This window comes from Bactrocera dorsalis, chromosome 4 (genome assembly GCF_023373825.1).
Source record: "Bactrocera dorsalis isolate Fly_Bdor chromosome 4, ASM2337382v1, whole genome shotgun sequence".
NCBI lineage: Eukaryota > Metazoa > Arthropoda > Insecta > Diptera > Tephritidae > Bactrocera > Bactrocera dorsalis.
Window position 1 is genome coordinate 3,477,735 of NC_064306.1, and position 22,733 is coordinate 3,500,467.

Here is a 22,733-nt window from a genome sequence, read left to right on the forward strand (position 1 = left end):
CGGGCTAGGTACTGCGTCACTAAAGTAACTGTAGCTCTTAAAATAAAAATCCTTTGGAGCGAGATATGTTCTTAAGGGTCTAAACTTTAAATATATGAAAAAAAATCGAATTTTTCAAAATTCTACAGTAGAATACTCTAAATTTTGATTCGAACTGAGCGACCTTGTACAGAGATTTATTAAATTTTAATCAAAAATTAATATTTATAACGGGTGATTTTTTTGAGGTTAGGATTTTCATGCATTAGTATTTGACAGATCACGTGGGATTTCAGACATGGTGTCAAAGAGAAAGATGCTCAGTATGCTTTGACATTTCATCATGAATAGACTTACTAACGAGCAACGCTTGCAAATCATTGAATTTTATTACCAAAATCAGTGTTCGGTTCGAAATGTGAAAATCCGCTTTTTTATCGACAAATTTTGTTCAGCGATGAGGCTCATTTCTGGTTGAATGGCTACGTAAATAAGCAAAATTGCCGCATTTGGGGTGAAGAGCAACCAGAAGCCGTTCAAGAACTGCCCATGCATCCCGAAAAATGCACTGTTTGGTGTGGTTTGTACGCTGGTGGAATCATTGGACCGTATTTTTTCAAAGATGCTGTTGGACGCAACGTTACGGTGAATGGCGATCGCTATCGTTCGATGCTAACAAACTTTTTGTTGCCAAAAATGGAAGAACTGAACTTGGTTGACATGTGGTTTCAACAAGATGGCGCTACATGCCACACAGCTCGCGATTCTATGGCCATTTTGAGGGAAAACTTCGGACAACAATTCATCTCAAGAAATGGACCCGTAAGTTGGCCACCAAGATCATGCGATTTAACGCCTTTAGACTATTTTTTGTGGGGCTACGTCAAGTCTAAAGTCTACAGAAATAAGCCAGCAACTATTCCAGCTTTGGAAGACAACATTTCCGAAGAAATTCGGGCTATTCCGGCCGAAATGCTCGAAAAAGTTGCCCAAAATTGGACTTTCCGAATGGACCACCTAAGACGCAGCCGCGGTCAACATTTAAATGAAATTATCTTCAAAAAGTAAATGTCATGAACCAATCTAACGTTTCAAATAAAGAACCGATGAGATTTTGCAAATTTTATGCGTTTTTTAAAAAAAAAAAAGTTATCAAGCTCTTAAAAAATCACCCTTTAGTAAAAAATAACAAATTTTAAAATCAAGAAATCAAGAAAAATAGTTGTTTACCCGCACAATAAAAGCACATTTTTTTAGTAAAACGACCGATTTCAGTTAACCGTTAGCTTAAGCGCTTCAAAAGCACCTGAACGTGATCCAGCTTATATATAAATCTGTATGATTTCACGCGTAAGTATGCCTTTGGTAATTTATAACATTAAAAGTCATCAATTAATGAGCGCGTTTGAAGTACTATGCGCTCTCGGCGCTCTCTTTCAATTAAAGATCAACGCATGCAACAGTTGTTGCTGAAGACGAGAATTGAATTAATACGAGAACAAGCATAAAAAGGTAAATAAGCATCCACAAAAGCGCCAAAGGCAAGTGGGAGAACTACAGCGAACGCACACTCATGCGCGCCACGCGGAAACGGCAGCACGAGAGTGGCCTAAAGACTTAATTCAATTGGCTTCTTACGTGCCTGCGCTAACCGCCCACCGTACAGCAAACCGTCGCTGTGGCCCAAAAGCTAACAAACACAACCAAAAGGGAGAATATGGCGTGAGGTAAGGCAAAGAATAACGCAAAGAGGAAATATATATTGAAATTGAGTTGTATTGAAATGAAATGAATTGTGAACGCTGAGTAGTCAGTTTGACTGGAGCGCTTGGGCGAGTAAGTGTATATATTTGTGGTGTGCGCAAGTGGGGAGATTTTGCGCGCATCGTGGTTGTTGTGAAGTAAATGGAATTTATTGAGAGCATGATAGAACATGAAGCAGCATTGCGTAAAGAAAAGCAAATAAAATGAGAAACAGAAATTATAAAACAAAATATTTTTTAAGCAATTGTGTTTAATTAAATAAAAACTTATGAAAAGTAAGCCGTTTAGGAGCTGCTGCTGCTGCTGTTGTGGTCGGAATTAAACTAAAAATATCTGTATGGTTTAAATTGTTGTTGTAAATTGATAAAAGTTTAGCGAAATGTGTGAATAAGCAGCCAAAAAATGCAAATATACATATATGTAACGGGTGTTTCAATAAGGCCCTACATAAGTTGCTTTAAATAAAACAAAAACGGTTTGGGATGTCCATGAAATTCTGTAATTCTGTGAAAGTACATTCAGGAATAGAGAATTTCATTGAAATCCCAAAACTGTTTGCCAAAAATAGCAACTGACGTATAAGCACTTAAACGCGGTCGAAAAACAAAACTCTAAAATAACAAAAACAAAAAGTGCATAGCAAATCACACCGCTTATGCTTCATAGCATAATTCCAAAAATAGCCACTTACAACGCGCGCGCTCAGGTTTTTCACTAAAATCTGCTACCGAAAGTGAAAATTCGGAAATTTTTGTGTCTATACCACCAAAAATTAACATATTGAAATAATCTTGCAAGCTCTACGTCTGCCCACCAAAAAGCCTATGTTTGTACGTGTGTGTATATGTGTTTTAGAGAATTCGATCGTGTCAAATTAGTGCTCGCTGCTACTAGTTGTTAGCCACCGTCGCCCGGTCTGCCGCCACTCCCGCACACCACACGCCCTAGTCCGTAGTCGTAAGCTTATTATCGTCACTCTTCAGCTTGCCTACAACGAACTGGGCACACACACAGCACGATGAGTCACAGCGCTAATGAAATAATCAAAAAGTAAATATGGAAAAAATACTAAAATAAAATCGAAAATACGTAAAATGTGCCCATTACATATTTTTATCACCCGCATCGCTTTTGACGACTGTGTGTGTGTTGTTGCATTCAGCTTTCAAGAACTCTGCATTTGTGTTCTGTGCGCTCTCACGCTACACTCGCTAAGCTGTGTGCACTCTCTATATTTGGCGCACTCTCTTGCGCTCCCCATTCTATTTAACACAAATTTCTTTGTAGGGGAATACTTTTAATTTATTGTTGCTGCTTTTTTGGTTGTTATTGTTAGAGTGTGGTACGGTGTGTGGAGTGTGGAGAATGCCTAGGTAAGCGTTATGACTTTTTACTCTATACGAATATGCAGATCGGTGGGAAAGCTGATCTTGCAGCAGTTTGGAGTGTTTTTAATAGCTGAGCGCTTAATGTGAAAGTTGTAAGTTGACTTTTAGCAGCAATTCAAGAATGTCTAGCATTCAGCATGCTTGACTTTTGTGGCATAGAACATGAAAGCCGAACATCTTATATACAGACAAAATGGGTTTAACGGGTGACAAGACGGAGATGAGTTGGAGAATATGTGTTGGTTGGAGATAACTTGGAGAAGTAAAGGGTCTCTGTATGGCTTAAATTGTTATTGTAAAACGATAAAAGTTTAGCGAAAAAATACATATACATACATATGTAACGGTTGTTTCAATAAGAGCGCTATAAAATTTATTTTAAATAAAATAAAAAATGGGTTTGGGATGTCCATGAAATTCTTTATTTCTGTGAAAGTACATTCAGGAAAAAGAATTTCATAGCAATTCCAAAACTGTTCGCTAAAAATAGCAGCTGACGTATAAGCTTTTAAACGCGGTCGAAAAAAAAAACTTTAAAATATCAAAAATAAAAAGTGCATAGCAAATCACACCGCTTATGCTTCATAGAACAATACCAAAAATAGCCACTTACAACGGAAATACAACATGAGAGCCGAACATCTTACATACGGACAAAATAGGTTGAACGGGTGGCTAGATGGAGATGAGTTGGAGAATATGTGTTGGTTGGAGATAACTTGGAGAAGTATGGGGTCACTAAAAAGCTGAAACAGGTTTCGGCGATAAACACACTGCATTAGAAACGCTAAATTTCAAGAAAACTCAAAGTTCATTTTTTTGCATGGCAAAAATTGCCACACAAACTTTCGCGTCGTAAAAATTAATCTGCGAAACATAGACTTATTGGCATATGAAGGTCAAACTTCACACTAACATAAAAAAGATTGAATCAATCTAGAAAGTGTCTCGATTTGGTTTGTGCGGTGCTTATATGGACCTGTCCGGTTCAAATTTGATCTCAAACATAATACATCTGAGAATATGAGAAAGCATTTAAATCATATTGAGCTTCTTTGTGAAATTCAGTTTTTGTACTCTAATGTGCTTGGAAACACGCGATGTCCGTTCCCACGACAGTCGGGTCTACGTAACCGGAACGGACTCAAGTACTGGGCCAAGTACTGTGAACTCGGAGATATCTGCCACTACAACAACAACAGAAGTTGTCTTGCTAGCGCTGTGACTGAAACTATTCTTCAACTTCATAAGACCAAACAAATGTAGATCACTGTCACCACATAGCTAAAGTTACAACTGCATATTTTACGGAATTTTATAAAAGGCTTTAACATATTTTTATACCCTGAGCAAGGTATATTATGTTTGCCACGAAGTTTGTTTCACGCAGAATGATGCGTCGGAGGTACCATATAGTCTACATATAAATGATCAGCATGACTGAGTCGGTCCAGCAATGTCGATGCTGCGCTGCCAGCGCGATTTCCAAGCATTGAAGGCGTCACGGAAGACATTCTCCGGAATAGCCTTGAGATCCGAGGTGCATGCTGCTTGGATCCCCTTTCATCAGCTTTTTCAGGCAAGGAAGCAAAGTCCGGTGGGCCACATCTGGGCTGTAGAGCGGCTGCGGAAGCGTTGGTTAGGTAGCCGTTCACAAGAACGGCGGTGTGAGCAGGGTCGTTGTCGTGATGCAACTTCAAATCGGCTGCGATGGCTTGTCGGACCCGATTCAAAGGGTAAATTTCTTGAGGAATTCCAACACATCAATTCTTGCTAAAGCAACATCTGTGTAAGCTTGCTTCATCAGATCAATTACTATTACTTTCCGGACAAATCCTCTATAGTTGTCATATAAATTGCTCAATTAAAATCAATATGAAGACTTTTTACAACCGTTCATGCTATAAGAAATACCCCTGTGAAGAGTATTATAGCTTCCCTGCAATCGAAATTAAGTTGTTTTTGTTCTTGTTTAATTTGACGATTTCGATAAAACCACAAAAAAAGGCCGAGGTTACAGCGAAAAGTATCACTTCACAGTCGGTTACTCACCACTTCATTGTGTTCGAGAAATATATTTAATTGCTGAGTATTTTGTCTACACAATTATCATATAGTGTAATACAAACGTAGAGCAAAGTCTCACACCAGTGTCAAGGTCGTTAGATCGTGCAAAATAACTGGCAAGTCAAGTACAATACAGGATAAGCAGCGGCAACTCAGCATTTACGCTGGCAATAAAAATATTTGAAATTCCAAAAATATATATAGCACCCACTGTAGTCATCTCTATCTAAATTCTGCTATGCAAATCTCTAGTCTGCAGTTGACAAGCAAAGCCAACGGTTTATCTTAATGTTTACCACCATTTTTTATCGTCAGCAAACGAGTATTTTACATTGGCACTCAAAGTACACAACTGATAAAATGGAAATGCAACAATATTATTACAAGCGGAGAGCAAATAACTAGTAAATAAATACACTTTTAGTTAAATTAGTATATAAAATAACAAATACAGTATACTACACATATACTATATATGCGCATATAAACAAACGCGTCACACTTTCACACTTTCAATGAATATGACCACATTTTTGTCGTTGAAATAACGCCACCTTTCCAAGAAGCTTAGTCATCTGTGAGAGCAAAGCTGTGTTCCCCTTTTGTTTTAGGAATTAATATATACAAATTTGCAATTATTCAAAAAATATAAAAACAAAGTAAAGAAGAAAGCATTACAAAATTTATTTGCATAAAAAATGGAAAACAACGAAAAAAGTTAAGCTGCTGGTTGTAAAGGACAGCGCTAAAAAAGAAAACAAAACATAATTTGTAGCGAGTATAAACAAAACGACAACAAATGACAGTGACGCCGCGCTAAGAGTTTATCAATGTCAATGGGGATGAGTGGATAGTGGGCTGGCGAGAATGAAACAAGCTTACAATTAGTGAAAAAGCAAAAAAACACATATTTTTATGCGCTGAAGTTGTATGGTTAACTTTGCTGCTGGTAATTATCTAAGCATAAAGCTATAAATTTTAATTTAATTTTTTAGTAAGTAATGTTAATCAAGCTTATAGCTTTTTAAAGACTGTCGAGCTGTGGTGATAAACATTAACGAATTTAACTGAGCGCCTAAATGTAGGCAACATTTTGTATTATATTTAAGGAGTTATAACCACTTGCAGCTCAGATAAAACGCGTTTTTTTCGTAAATTTGTTTTTAAAAGGCATTTTATTTAATTAGTAAATAAAAATAATTTAGATACTTTTGCAGATTTTATTGTAAATTAATCATCGGGGATGCATGTTGAAAATTTAAGACCCCCTTTTTGCCGTAGCAGATCACGAGAGGAACCTCTTTAGTGGTTGGAAAGGTTTTTGCTTAAAAATATCTTATATCCAAAAATCAGTCAAACAATTCCTATGATTATAGATGAATACAGGAGATGATCGAGGAACAAGTTAAAACTTTGATTTTTAATAAAAAAAGTAGTTTTTTGCGAAAAATTTACACTTTAAATTGGCATAAAAAATCAAATCAAAAAACTATAAAAAATCACAAATTTTAAACCTTCGTTCATTATCGGACAAATATATTGGTTAGTCGAAAAAATCTCATATTACACCCTAAACACTGTCAAGCTATGTAAAAACTAAGAAATGTGCTATTTTCAGCTTTGCGCCAAAATGTAGGCAACAATTCACATAAAAAATACATAAAAATATGTCCTGAGTTTGGAAAAATCGGATTTCGGCCTCTCTAAAGTAATCATAATTAAACAGGCAATACAAATACAGATTTAGTTTTTAATAAAAAGCGCATGGATTGAAAATACTTTGAAATCGGAAACTACGACAACGAAATTCGGATATATAGCTGTTAATTATAAGAGTATCATAAACATTTTTCCTGAGAGCGATTCTCACCACACAACATTTTGTTTAAACTAACCTTATTTTTATCAAAGAAAATTTTAAAATACCTGCATTTTGCTGCCAAAACTCTATTAGATATCTGACTGAATTTGATTTACATATTTAATGCCTTTTTTCGCTTCAGCACCCACTGTTCACACAACATTGTCAGCACCCCGCTTTCATATGCAAAATTAATATGCCATAAATTATAGCTTCGTATGTGTCAGGTTTTTTGTTTTTGCTATTTTCAATTTGCCTCTAATACCAACACACCGCCATATAAGGCTTCCCCATTCAATATTTTGATTTGTAGGTCTCGTTATGCGCTTACATGGCAGACGCACGTACAAACCTAAATGTGTGTGCGCAATCCAATGCCGCAAAACTGTCAGTCAGCCACAGTCAGCCAGTCATTGATGATAAGTAGACATGACTGCATGACCGCAAAATTATCTAACGACTTATATGAGTGCGTTGTGCATGCAATAAAAAATTTCTGAATGGCATAATAAAAAATTCTAAACATACTCTAACTGAAGAATTGTCAGATTGATGGGAAAATGACGCGTCACGTAACCGTTCCCAAATAAATTTTCACTTTCTGCGGCAGGTTTTTTTTTATTATTTCAATTTCTTGTATTTGTTATTTTTAGCAGCACTTTTAATGGCCAGCATTTGTTTGGGTTTGGCGGCGGCGGTGGCGGCCAGAATGGTGTTGCGCTTCGACACATATCCGCTTGTTGGCATTATAAACAAAAGCCGCGCCTATTTTTGCTTTCGCTTTCGATTTCATGCAGCGCGGCACACGTTTTTACTCACTTACATACATACATACATTGTTTAGACTAAGCGCATTTATAGTCACGTGTGTCTGTGCGTTTACGCGCCTCCTAAATGCCATTAATCTAATCACTTAATAGAATCAAATAGATTTTTCTAAAGCTGCGAGGCGGCGCCGTCAAAATGCCATGCGCTCTACCACATATAATTTACTTCGATGAAATTTGTCTCGTGATGACGTCACGTGACACGTCATTGCACTATGAAATCACAGTGCTTACGCGAGGAGTTGTAGTAAGTGTCATTGCATGCCAGAAAGAAAGTGGAAACAAAGGCGAAATGCTGTCGGAATACATTGTGTACATAACATCTACTTATATGTACATGTGTATATATCTATGTATGTACATATGTACATGTAGGTAATAGTAGGTGTTGCGTTGAACCGTTCTGATTCTGATGATTCAGTTGAATCATCGGCGCATTCGGCGAAAGCGATCAAATAGTTTCAGACAGCCAAACACATCAAGCTGATTAGTTCTCGTGTGTAGTGCGAAGGTTGCAGTAACGGAAGTTTAGCGAAAAGAGTTACTGAAGTAGATAAAAATATATTACAGAAAACTGTTGCAAACAAAGCATACTAAAATTTAATAATTTATAGAAAATTGAAATAAATAATATGACAAAATAATATAAATGCAAAAAAAAAAAAATTAAATAAATATAAAGAAATCTAGAAATAATTACCGAAAAGTAATTATATAATTGAAAAAGTTATTAAACAAATGAAAAGTTTCTAAAATTAATTATAAAATTTAATGCTTTTAATTAAATAATAAAAGTTAAATTTTATTAAATTAATTAATTAATTAAGTAACATAATTAAAAAAAATTAAAATTATAGTTATAAATTATAAATTTAAGTAAATAAAATTCAGCAAATTTTATAAAAGTGAAAAAAATAACATTATAAAATAATATGACTGCCAAGGAAATTAAAATTTAATCAATAAATAAATCAAACACATAAGAATATTACAGAAAATTAATTAATTAATTGAAAAAATTAACAAATATTATAAAGATTTGTTTTGATAAAATTTAATAAAAGGAAATATAAAAAATTAAAAACAAAAATTTAATAAAAAAAAACAGATGGAAAAATTTCAATTAAAAAAAATTTATTGAAAATTAAAAAATATTAATTATAAAAAATATATTTGACAACAATTTATTGCGCATTTTAATAAAAAAAATAGATTTAAACAATTGTATGATAAGTAAAAACAAGCATTTAATTATTTTTGATAATTACTTTCAAAAAAAGTATTTAATTACATAATTAAAATTAATTAAAAAAATAATTAAATATGTAATCTGCTAAAATTTAATCAAAATAAATAAAAAAATGTTTATTTAAAATTAAAATAATTAATCACGCTAATTATATGTGTCAATAATTTATTGCGCATTTTTAATGCTTTTTATATATAATACATTTTTGATTTTTTTTAATTCAACAATTCTTCTGTTTGCTCATTCAATAATGCCCCGAACGTCTCGCAGCATGACATAATATTCAAAAATATTGTGTTTGGCAAGAAAACAAAATTACAAAAATAAAAAAATTTAATTTATTAGACAAAAATCTATGAACAACAATGTTGATTTGGCTGATGCGCGGAGGCAGACAGGTGGTTATGCAAGAAAAATAAGCAGTTGAATGAATAAAACCACAGTGAACAACAAATAAAATAACAATTTAATAATTTAAGACGAAAAAAACCAATAAAGCGGCGAATGAGAAACGAAAAAGGAAGTAAAAATTGCTATTTGAATTACAACTGTAATAAAAACCAAATAAAACTGTCGCAGGGATGTGAAAACAATTAAAATGTGTTAATAAATATACTTAAATGTGGAAAATATAAAGAAAAATTACTGTATTTTCTTAGAAAAACACCTAGCGTTGAGTGAAATTTTCTTTTTATAGTCGTGTGTTTACTTGAAAGCTTAAAAACGAAAATGTGTAATCTTACTGAAACGAAAACGCCTACGAAAAACGCCAAAATTTCTTATTTTCTCCAGTGAAAAAGCTTAAAGCCCATAAAAAAACATAAAGGGAACTTATAAAAACAGCAGCAGTAGCGAAAGTGATATAAAAAAACGGCAATAAAATTTAAAAAAAATATATATAAAGTTTTAAAAATAAAAAAAAATTAGAAAAAAAAATTAAAAAAAAAAAATTTATTAAAAATTGTAGTTAATTTTATAAAATCATAAAAAAAATTAAATTATAATAATTCAAAAAAAAATATTTATTTAATTAAATCAAATTATTAAGTAATTATTGTGAATATTAGTAAAAATCGTGAATGTTGAATAAAAAAAAATTTAAAATTTCACGTAAAGAAAATATGATTTATAAAAAGTTATGCTAAAATATTTAGGAACAAAATTTTTTTTAGAATGAATCTTATCCTACTTAAAAATAAAAATTTAATTTAAAAAATTCAGAATATTAAAATATATATTTTTTTTCTTACCACAGCACGCCAAATTTTAGCAAACACGCAAAGCTACAAAAATTTATAAATTTTCCAAAAAGTGAGAGAAAATACTAAAATTGAGTGCATATTTTTTTATACAAATATCAGTGCTAACCAAAACAACAACTGCATTTGAGTTTCATTTTCGCGTGGTGAAACAAAAACGAAAGCAAAATGCCTGTTTTTCATACAAAAACAATTGAGAGCATTTTAGATCCTGTAGCTCAACAGGTGAGTCGAAATTATGACCATTAAAAGTTATTAAGGTGTTATAAATTAATTATAATTACATCAGTTATTTTTTGGAAAAATTTTAAGTTTTGAAAATCCAAAAAAAAATTTTATTTAATTTAAAAAATTCTTAAATTTTAATTCCTAAAAAATTATCTGAAAAACCAAAAAAGGTAAATTTCGATTTTTTATAAAAATTTTTTTAATTCATTCGCAACCGTGGTCATTAATTACTTTATTTTGTTAAAGAATTTTTTTTCAAAAATTTACTGAAAATTTGCTATCATTTTGAAGCTGAATTCCAAAAGTGATTTATTTACTATTTTATTTTGTTTTGTTTTTATTTTGTTTTATTTTCTTTTTCACAGTGTTTTCAAAACACTGTGCCTCGTCCACTGTCACAGAATAGCTGCAAACTTGCCTAGATCGTTTATTTACATTACTCACACATATTAGATTACTCAGAGCCACATTAACTGTCACATGAGAATTTACGCCAGCTGGGAATTGAGTTGAATTAATTGAACGAAATTCATTTTACACTCATACATACATATGTATATGCATTTTTTTTAATTTTTCTACTTTTTTAATTTTTTTATTTTTATATTTTTTTTTATTTTTATATTTTTTTTTTTTATTTTTATATATTTTTTTTATTTTTATATATATTTTTTTTATTTTTATATATTTTTTTTTATTTTTATATATTTTTTTTTATTTTTATATATTTTTTTTTATTTTTTTAATTTTTTTAATTTTATTTTATCAAAATCGATTTACAATCTTTTTTGCAGAAAAAAATTTTTTGCATTTTTTTTTTACGAATTTATTTGACAATTTGACTGAAAATGAGCCACTTATTACATACATACATATATGTACATATATATGTATGTATCTATGTGTGTATATAATATTTGCAAAAAAAATATAGTAGCCAATTTTTTTTAAATTTTTTTTGTTTTATTTCATAAATTCGAAATTATTTGCCAATTTGAATGAAAATTGCCAAGCTTATTCACTCTTTCTGGGCGGCTCTCATTTTAATTGAGATTCGTTAAAAATTATTGAAAACCAATAAATATTTGTCGCTTGTCTCCGAACTCAATGCTCCAATGATGAAAATTACATTGGAAGTCAATTTAAGCTACACTACTCGCCCACTTCATTCCCAGAATTCGACCAACTAAACGATCACTTGTTTGCCTACGCTTGTGAGTACGAAAGCAGCAGCTCTACCGATTTGTTTACATTTGCTACACCATACTAGTGGCAGAAGTGAAAAGCGCCGGCAAATGCAAAACCACACATTTGTACATGCAAACATAGAAGAGCAAGTGAACTGCTAGAAGTTGCCAAAAAGGTCATAGATACAGCCACACACACACACAGCACACAGGGTTGTATCAGCGTGTGCTTTATGGTTGTTGAATATTTCAGCTTCTGCACATATTTCTCCAGCATATGTGTTGTACTATTTTTATATGCTTGCGCAAAGCTATTTTTAAGAAGAAAATGTGAAACAAAAACAAGAAAAAAAAGAAGTTTGTTTGCCATGTAGAAACCGCATGCGGTGTGAGCGGGCAGGTGAAACTTGAACCAGATGTGTGCCAGTTGATATAGCAGACAAAGAGTTTTAAAAAAAAACAGTGTAGTGTTGTTGTTGTGTAATTCTTGGTAATTATTTTTTTAGAAATCCGAAATTTGCTTTGATATATTTCTGGTTGCTGTTGATTACAATTATTGTTTTTGTTTTTCTTACTTGGCGCAATATTGTTTTGGCTGAGATATGAGCAGAAAACCGCAAAGCTCATCATATGTCAAAAATTTGACATTAATGGTTTGGCAGCAAACAACTGTTGCTTAAAACTGCCAACCATTACAGTTTCTATTTATTTAATTTTGTTTGCTTTACTGCGTGTGTTTCGAAAAGTCAACAAATGGCGCCTACGCAATGGCGTCACATAAAAAAACATATATAGATTAAATATAGCAATCAAAGCAACATTATGACGAGTAAAAAAAGAAAAAAACAAAAACAAAAGAAATCAGCAGTTAATAAAATAACAACAAAAAAATATTACAAAAATAAACAACAACATAATTATAAATAACTGAATGTGCGTTAGCAGGCAAGAGCACCGTAAACCGGCAACTTAACACACACCATAAATGTCAAGCAAAATGACAACAATACGCAACAGCAAAAACCTGCCGCATTCATTCACTCGTTGCTTCATTCAATTGTATTTCATTTTTTCCATCGTTTTCACGCCGTAAAAACGCCCACCACCTGGAATCGAGCAGTGGCAACTTGCTAGCCAGCTCAACGCCCGCGCTTGCTATCACTAAACCGCCGTGGCGGCGCTTTGCGGTAACCGTTTATAGTAAGCTCCAAGCGTTGGAGCGAAAAAATGCGCGTAGGTCAAGTGATTGTGACCGCCAATGTGGTCGGTCGGCCGATCGCACTGCACAAAACTGTCCACATTCACACCTGTTGTTCCGAATGCGCGACGTTCGTTGTATCATTGACAGACGGGTATACGCCGATGGCAGTTCCGCGATTATTACCAATTACGGTTATGCATAATTAACAAGTTCTGCCACCAAATGCTATTTTAATACCTAACACTTTTCTGAATTCTACACAAAATCTGTTTCTTACCATTTAGGGTAACTAAAATTTGTTGTGCGGTATTATCATAATTTGGGTTCAGTTTTTGTTTGGAGAAGAATACCAAAAAAAGGCAGATAAATAATAAATTTCAGGGTTATGTTTGCACAACTTTGTTAAAAACTTCCATAAATTGGTGGAATTTTTTGGTGATGACAGCACCTATATTTAACTTTAAAAAATATGAGATTTGAAAAAAAAAAACAATTTTTTATATTAAGTCAGAAGAAAAACTAGATCAAATAAACACGCCTTTCCTCTCATCGATTAGTCGGCTATGAATGGTTTAGTTCATCTTTAAGACATTAATGCGGTATAAAATGCTGAATCGTCTAAGGGGACATGTCTTTATTTTTCATACAAACTTCTGATAGACGTGAAGTATTTAATATAATCCTTGGATTTCAAACTTTTTGACTTCCAGTTGAAATATTTCTATAAAATTTAAGCAGATTTGTGATAGGTTCAAGCCACTTTGTCGTTAGCTCATATCGAACAACAGTAGTTTTTCATTTGGCTCCACAAAGCACTGTACATAGCAGTCTAAGTGTGATCGCCCGCCATCTTAAAGGAACAGTTACCTAACCTAACCTAACACTTTTACAAAGCATTTCATTCAACGACAAATGCTTTTATGTACTTCTCAATCGATTAAAAAATTTACCAAGCCAATCTGTAAATACATGTCAGGTACTAGAAAAGATGCCATTGGTTACTATTATTGGTTGTTCTCTCTCTAACTCTAACTCATACTCTCTTTCTCTGGCTTCATAACTAGAACGAACCCGAAGTCATTAAGGTTCGAAAACTATCACTAACGTCTTAAGGTTCAATTATAAGTGCCAAAACCATATAAAACAGCTGATCGAACCAACCTTACGGGCAACACTGTTTCCAATTAGTGAATTGGATGAATGGTGACTGAATTTTGGTTATCACTATGGCGTTATGGGTATGGTTCGCTAAATATTTAATAAAGCTTCAAGTAAAAGTATGTCGTCTGTATATGGTGCCTACTACAATTTCCAATCAATCTCAGTGTTTAAATAAGAAACAATTTTATAATATTTTTTAGTTAAAAAAATGTTAAACAAAAACTTGCTTACCGTTTCGTTTTGCAGAAGGCACCACTCCTGATTTTTGCAGAGAAAATTGCTTGATTGTTGATCATTACTTTTTGTACTCCTTTTATACATTTTAACGCACTTTTGATCACTATTATCACTCTTTTAAAATTAAAGCACTTTTTTCTTCACCTTTTTCATTTATTTTGATTTTTTCTCTATTAAAAAATGGCACTTATAAACACTTAACTTTTTATTTTTTTATACTGACTTTTATTTTTATTCTTTATTCTTATCTTATATTTTTTCTAATTTTATTCACTCTTAACTTATTATTATTTCGGAAAATATTGACTTTTATTTTTTATTCTTAATTTTTAATTTTTACTTAAAATATAACACTTTTAACAATTTTTTCTTATAAAAATATTGACATTTATTCTTTTTTTAAATTAATTTATTTTTTTAAATTAATTCATTTTTTTTAATTTATTTTTTTTTAATTAATTTATTTATTTATAATGATTTTTATTTTTTTCTTAAATTTATTTTATTTTATTTTCTAATTTTTTCACACTTTACTTATTATTTTAGGACTTTATTGATTTTTATTTTTTATTCTATTTTTTTTTATTTTTTACTTAAAATTAAATCCTTACAAACACTTTTCTCTTATTATTATTTTCTTTTTTATTAAAAATTTATTTTTTTTAACTAATTTTTTATTTTTATTTTTTTTATTTTTTTTTTTACTTTTATTTTTTTTTTTACTTTTATTTTTTTTTTTTTACTTAAAAAACCACATAACATATTGCTTTTTAAAGATATTGACATTTTTCATTTTTATTATTTGATCATTAAAAAAACTTTTTGCTTAACTGATTTTTCACTATTCATTTTGAAACACTTTGCCATTATTGATTTCTTCTTATATATTTGGATATATTTTCAAAGATTTTTACTTTTTATCACTATTATTTGAAAATGAAAGCACTATATTATTTTACGTTATTTTTTATTTTCTTAATAATTTTTTTTATTATATTTTATTTATAACATTTTATTGATTTATTTATTATTATTATTTTTATTTCATATGTTTTATGTATTAAATTTTATTTTCTATTTACTTATAATATTTTTATTTATTTCACTTGTTAATTTATTATTTTTATTTAATTTTTTGTTTTCTTAATATTTATTAATTTTTTTGTTTATACATATTTCATTTATTACATTTAATTATTTTTATTTATTATTATTTTTATGTGTTAATTGGTATTATTTTTATTTTCTTATGTTTTATTTATTATTATATTTTATTTAGTTATAATATTTTTATTTATTTCATTTGTTAATTTATTATAATTATTATTTCTTCTTTCCTTTTATTTTTTTTGATTCTTATTTATTTATTTTTTAATGAATATTTATTAATTTTTATTTGATTTTTTTAAACCTTTAACTTTTTCTTTTTAACAAATATTGGCATTTTTCACTTCACGAATATTACAATTTTCCTATAAAGCACCGTAAAGTTACACACGTTGTTGATAAGTTTCAGAAGTTACCACATAATGTTGTTGCTGAAAAAAAGAAAAAAATATTTATTATTATAAAAAAACAATTTTTTTGTAATTAAATCCATAAAAGTAATTTTAGTATTTTTTCATAAATTCAAAATAGTATTTGATAGCTGTCATTATGGGATTACATCGTCATTACCGTAATTAAATTGATCCATATTTTTTCATTATCTAAGAATTTCGCTCTTATTTCTATTTTTGTGCACAATCGTAAATTTTTCTTTATAAAATCAGTGCATTTTTTACACACCCACATTTTCCAACACACTTTTCCACCCTTCACACCACACACAATTTTACTACACACCTTGTTGCTGATATGCGAGTATGCATACATACATACCGATGTATATATGTATATTTAAAAGTATTCTACGTGTTTTTCATAAATTAGTTTGACATTGGCACACACACGCCCAAACATACATATGCACCTACATCTGAATCAATTGAATAGCATCCGTACAAACCTTGAAATTAAATATTTTTCATTTTATAAGTGAAATGTTTATACTACAATACAAAGTGGAGCAGAGCTACCAGTTGCATACATACGTACTTAAATATGTAAAGGGTGTTTTTCAGAGTTATAAAACTTTCACTTCAAAATAGAAAAATTGTTTTTTTTTTTTTGTTGAGCGCCAGGTTTATATGCACCAGTCCGGTTCAAATTTGATCATGAGTGTAGATACTGAATATAAATATCAAAAACATGTGTTTACTTTGGCAACTGGTTTGACAGTTGTTTTTTCTAAGTGCTATAGCACTAAAATGAACACCCTATGTAATTATAAAATGATATAAATATAAATTTTTATAAACATTTTCATATATTTTTGCTTTTAATACAGGTGTACCTACTTATATGCACACACATATGTATTTATGTGCACAAAACATGAAAAAAATTCAACCACCCATACGTATGTACATACAAAATTTGCCTAAATCAGAAGTCATGTAATTGCCAAAAGCTATAATTGTTTATTTAGAGCAGAACTAATTTTGCGCAAAACAAAAACCAAAAATTAAAATTAAAAATTGTCGAATTATATTTAATGCGTTTGGATATTAAAAAAAAAAAACTTTTTTAGACAAAATTTATGTGGCTTATTTATTTTTTTGTGATTTTGTTATTTTTGGTAGTTTTTTATGAGCTATTAATATCATAAATTGTTTAGTTTCTATTTTCAAAGTTTTCAATGTGTTGTTTTAGGACGGTGCTGTTTTACTTTCGCCTCCAAAACTTTCCCAAACATTGATGACTAATAGGCGAACCGTAGGATTTGTTAGTTTTTGTAGTCATAAATCTTTACGGATACTTTGGCATCACCGCCCACCATGCGATGCTTCACATCGACTTTGTTATTTATGTATGTATATACCAAGGCATTATGCGCATATCGCTCATTTGCTGCAAGACCGGCATAAATCAAAAAACGTGATTTTTGAGTTAATGCTGCAGAATTGTTCGTCATATCATACTTCATGTTGAGTGAAAAATTCATATGAATACCTCTTATATGCTCCGCTTGAGAAGAGGTGTAAGGTTGGACTCACCGTGTAAGGTTGTAGTCAGTTGAAAACTTTAAACGCGTTTTCTGGAGAATCGATTTTTTTGACTTATGCCGGGCTTGCAGCAAATGAGCGATATGTACATATACATATATGTATGTATGTATAACATATTAAATAAAAAATAAAATATAAATAATAATAAAAAAATAAATAATAATACAAAAAATAAAAATTTACACAAAAATAAAAAAATAATTTAAAAAAATTATATTATATTTAAACAAATACCATAACATTAAATAAAAATTATTTAAAAAATAAGATAAAATTAAATTTCTAATTTAATTAATTAAAATTTAAATAAAAAAAATTTTAATTAAAATTAAAAATTAATTAAAATAAAAATATTTGGAAAATTAATTAATTAATGTATATACTTCATTAAAATGTAAATTTAAATAATAAAAAAACAGAAAAAAATTAATCAACATAAATATTTTAAATTAATTACAATTAAAAAAAATTAAAAATTAAATACAATGAAAAAAAAATGTATCAACCAAATAAAAAAATGTATTAACCCTTTCAGCCCCAAAGGACTTTTTAAACGATGTCAAACATAGATAGAAGTTGCTTATAAGCAACTTCGGGGCTGAAAGGGTTAATTACAATAAAAAAAAATAAAAAATAATATTAACCTAAAATTATCAAAAAATTTTGTAATTAAAATTAAAAATTAATTTAAAAAAAATGGAAAGTAAATTAATTTAATTAAAAATTAATAATTATTTAAAATTAGAAAAATAAAAAAAATTTAATCAAACTAAAAATATCAAAAAAATCCTCAATTAAAATTAAAAATTAATTAATACCATTAATTAAAAATTAATTAATATCAATGATTAAAATAAAAGGTAAAATAAAAAAATAATTAAAAAATTAGACAAAATTCAATTAACTAACAAAAACAACGAAATAATTGGAAAAACCTACAAAAACATAATGTACATACATACATATCGTCACCTGAAATGCAAATTAACGTAACAACATTTTCAGAAATTTACAGTGGCATGAATGAAACACGAAATAAAATCGAACATGAGTGAAACAAAATATTAATATTGGTTAAGACTGGTTTATATATGACCGCAGAACCAGAAAATGTTGAGCATATGTAATATTATATATATAATTTGAAGTAGTGAAGCGTAATCAAAAAGACACTCAGTTTCGATTTTTTTGATGATACGTTATTTTGCATTTCAGGTGACGATATGTACATATGTATGTACATTTTAAAGAGAAGATTTCCGCTGTGGTGACTAAGGTGGCACATTGCCAATTTTTTTTTTTTCGTTGCTCAATTTGGTTCAAATAATTATACTTTTTTCTAACGCACTACAACAACCTGTAGACAGCGGTGTGGTTAGTGACAACAAACAGATTTTCCAACATGGATATAGATAATTTTATAAAATTAATCATTTGTAAAAATTATTTGAAAAAAAAAAAAATTTAATTTAATCCTATGTCTAGACTTTTTTTAAATATGTTAAATCAAGTGTTAGTTTTTCAATACTTTAATAATTATTTTCAACATTTGTTTCGCATCTATTTGAAAATTTTCAACAAACCCCTTCTCTGCCTCCCCACAGGTCTCTCGCCTCGTCATCCTACACGAAGAAGCCGAAGATGGCAACGCCATGCCCGATCTCAGTAGACCCGTGCAGGTGGTATCGGTTGCTGTGGCGAATCTAGTCAAAGTCGGACGCGAGACTATAAACAGTTCGGACGATAAGATCTTGAAGCAGGAGATGCCGGCATCATTGCAGCGCGTCGAGACTGCCTCGCAGTTACTGGAGGAGGCTTCCGATATGTTACGAGCCGATCCCTATTCGGGACCAGCGCGTAAAAAACTGATTGAGGGAAGTCGCGGTATACTGCAAGGCACCTCCTCGCTGCTGCTCTGCTTCGACGAGTCCGAGGTACGTAAAATCGTACAGGAATGCAAGCGGGTGCTCGACTATTTGGCCATTGCCGAAGTGATAAATACCATGGAAGATTTGGTGCAATTTCTCAAGGATCTTTCACCGTGTCTGAGCAAGGTCTCGCGCGAGGTCGGCGCACGTGAGAAGGAGCTGACACATCAGGTGCACAGCGAGATTTTGGTGCGTTGCTTGGAGCAAGTGAAAATACTAGCGCCCATACTCATCTGCAGCATGAAAGTCTACATACATATTGTCGAGCAGCAGGGCAAGGGTACAGAAGAGGCGGCCGAGAATCGCAACTACTTAGCGTCGCGCATGAGCGATGAAATACAAGAAATCATACGTGTGCTTCAGCTCACCACCTACGACGAGGATACCAGCGAGCTTGACAATCTAACGGTGCTTAAAAAGCTCAGCAATGCCATCAATAATAAGTCTGAGTTGGCCAACGATTGGCTATCGAATCCTTATGCACTCAAAGGCGGTGTTGGCGAAAAGGCGTTACGACAGATAATCGATAACGCAAACGAAATCTCCGAGCGCTGCTTGCCGCAAGACGCCTACCCTATCAGACGTTTGGCGGACGAAATTGGCGCTATGACAAACAGTCTGTGCGAACTGCGTCAAGACGGCAAGGGCACTTCGCCACAGGCCGAATCCTTGGCGCGCGCAATACGCGGCAAACTGGGCGATCTGCAATCACTGGTGCGCAACGCCGTCGTAGGCGTTGACAAGGCGGGCTTACAACAGACGGCGCACACCATACAAGGGCGCTTAGAACAGGCGGTTAAGTGGTTGCAACATCCTGAGATCAACGACGGCGGTTTGGGTGAGCGCGCTGTGAATCTAATTGTGGAGGAAGGACGTAAAGTTGCCGAAGGCTGTCCGGGTCATCAGAAGGCGGAAATCATGCAACTCTGCGATGAGGTCGAACGTCTTAAGCGCCAAGCCGCGGGCAACACACCCGCCGCTAAGGAGGCTGCCAAGCAGCTAACACACAAATTGCATGAGTTGAAGGCCGCCGTGCAGAATGCATTAGTTAATCGTATTGTGCAAGATTTCATGGACGTCAGTACGCCACTAAAACAGTTCACCGAAGCGGTTATGTTGCCCGAAGGCACGCCCGGCCGTGAGCAAAACTTCAACCAGAAGTCGAACAATCTGCAAGCGTTTAGCGATCGCGCATCGAAGACGTCCCGCATGGTGGCGGCTGGAGGCGCTTGCGGTAATAAGAAAATCGCCGAAATCTTGCTTTCTTCGGCCACGCAAGTGGACTCAATGACACCCCAACTCGTGAATGCGGGCCGCATACGCATGAACTACCCCACAAGCAAGGCAGCCGATGAGCATTTGCAGAACTTGAAACAACAATACGCGGACACCGTCTTGCGCATGCGCACGCTCTGCGACCAGGCCACCGACCCGAGCGAATTTATAAAAACCTCTGAGGAGCACATGCAAATGTACGCGAAATTGTGCGAGGATGCAATCGTGGCTAAACAGCCGCAAAAGATGGTGGACAACACATCGAATATAGCGCGCTTAATCAATCGCGTGCTGCTCGTCGCCAAGCAGGAGGCGGACAATTCAGAGGATCCGGTGTTCACGCAAAATCTGAACGCAGCCGCAAATAGGCTGGAGAGCTCGCTGCCCGCGATGGTGGGCGATGCGAAACGCGTGGCCACCAACATCAACGATCCAGCCGCGGCACACGCATGGAAGTCATCATTCCAAAGGGTGAGTAATGTAGAAACTTAACAAAATATGCAAATAAATAAATGTGACGTTTATTTTACAGTTGCTCGGCGATGTGCGCGAGGTGCGTTCAGCCATTGCGCCATCACCGCCACCACTGCCTACAACACTGCCACCACCGATACCAGAGCTCAGCGCACTGCATATCTCCAACCAAAATGGTGCGTATACATAAATGCTTAAACGCGTTTTGGTGCGTTTTTAATTTTCAATTTCTTCCACAACAGCCGAACGCGCGCCACCACGTCCACCATTGCCACGCGAAGGTCTAGTGCCTGCACGTCCACCACCGCCAGAGACCGACGATGAGGACGAGGGTGTTTTCCGCACAATGCCACATGCCAACCAGCCGATTTTGGTATGCATTTCTATACTCGGACGCCGAGCTTGAACTAAACTAATCTCCACATTATTTTACAGATCGCCGCACGTGGCCTGCATCAAGAAGTACGTCAATGGTCGTCAAAGGACAATGAGATCATTGCCGCAGCGAAACGTATGGCCATACTGATGGCACGTCTTAGCGAGCTGGTGCTCTCCGATTCGCGTGGCAGCAAGCGTGAGTTGATCGCCACGGCTAAAAAGATCGCCGAAGCGTCCGAGGATGTGACAAGACTGGCAAAGGAGCTCGCACGCCAGTGTACAGACCGACGCATACGCACCAATCTGCTGCAAGTCTGCGAGCGCATACCAACCATTGGCACACAATTGAAGATTTTGTCGACAGTCAAGGCGACCATGTTGGGCGCTCAGGGTTCAGATGAGGATCGTGAGGCGACGGAGATGTTGGTGGGCAATGCACAAAATCTAATGCAGAGTGTAAGTGTTGAGCAAGCTAAATGTGTTGTTTTCGATTATTTATGTTATTTTTTGTGAACTTTTGCAGGTCAAGGAGACAGTGCGCGCTGCTGAGGGCGCTAGCATAAAAATCCGCTCAGATCAAACCAGCAATCGCCTACAATGGGTGCGACGTCAGCCGTGGTATCAATATTAGATGGATTTTGACGTGCCAGCGGATTTATTTTTATGCCTTTAAGTGCCCCATAATTTTTAATATCGATCAAATATCGCCAATGTTTAAATGTATTAGTTTTTAATGTAATAATTTATAAATATAACCATTTTTTTAATTTACCAAAATTACAACGAACAAATTTGCTTTAACACTAGTATTTTACTTGCGACTTGTTGCCTAAGCTTTGGTGTTCTAACCGTTTGCAAAGAATTTATTTGAAAATTGAGGAAATAATGATAAATTAATTTCTACTAAATTAAATTTATATAATAAAAAAAAGTAATTAAAAAAAAAATACAAAAAACACGTAAAATAAATTTTATCGATTTTCGTTTCACTTTGTATGTAGTAATATAAAGTAGGTAAACACTATGTTTTATAATAATTATAAATGTAACATTACAAGAATTGAATTAATTTTGCCACAAAATTGGCCACCTTTAGACTGCGTTCATACATACTTGTATTTTCAAAAATATTCGCAAAACGTGCCACTGGCGACAAGAGT

The 22,733-nt window shown here is 32.9% G+C and overlaps 1 protein-coding gene across 3 annotated transcripts; it reads left to right on the forward strand.

The window, feature by feature from the left end:
• Positions 1-1,740: 1,740 nt before the first annotated feature.
• LOC105231982 (vinculin) lies at positions 1,741-22,350 on the forward strand. 3 transcript variants are annotated; one of them, XM_011213517.4, is made up of 7 exons: positions 1,741-1,815; positions 10,391-10,619; positions 19,123-21,192; positions 21,254-21,371; positions 21,438-21,568; positions 21,631-22,029; positions 22,097-22,350. In XM_011213517.4, exons 2-7 carry the CDS (start codon positions 10,563-10,565, stop codon positions 22,202-22,204), a joined length of 2,883 nt encoding a protein of 960 aa, XP_011211819.1. In that variant the 5' UTR covers positions 1,741-1,815; positions 10,391-10,562; the 3' UTR covers positions 22,205-22,350. The 3 variants fall into 3 exon arrangements, with proteins under 3 accessions (XP_011211819.1, XP_029408661.1, XP_011211818.1); XM_029552801.2 differs by having other exon boundaries at positions 1,792-1,880; XM_011213516.4 differs by lacking the exon at positions 1,741-1,815 and adding an exon at positions 8,303-8,435.
• Positions 22,351-22,733: the final 383 nt, after the last annotated feature.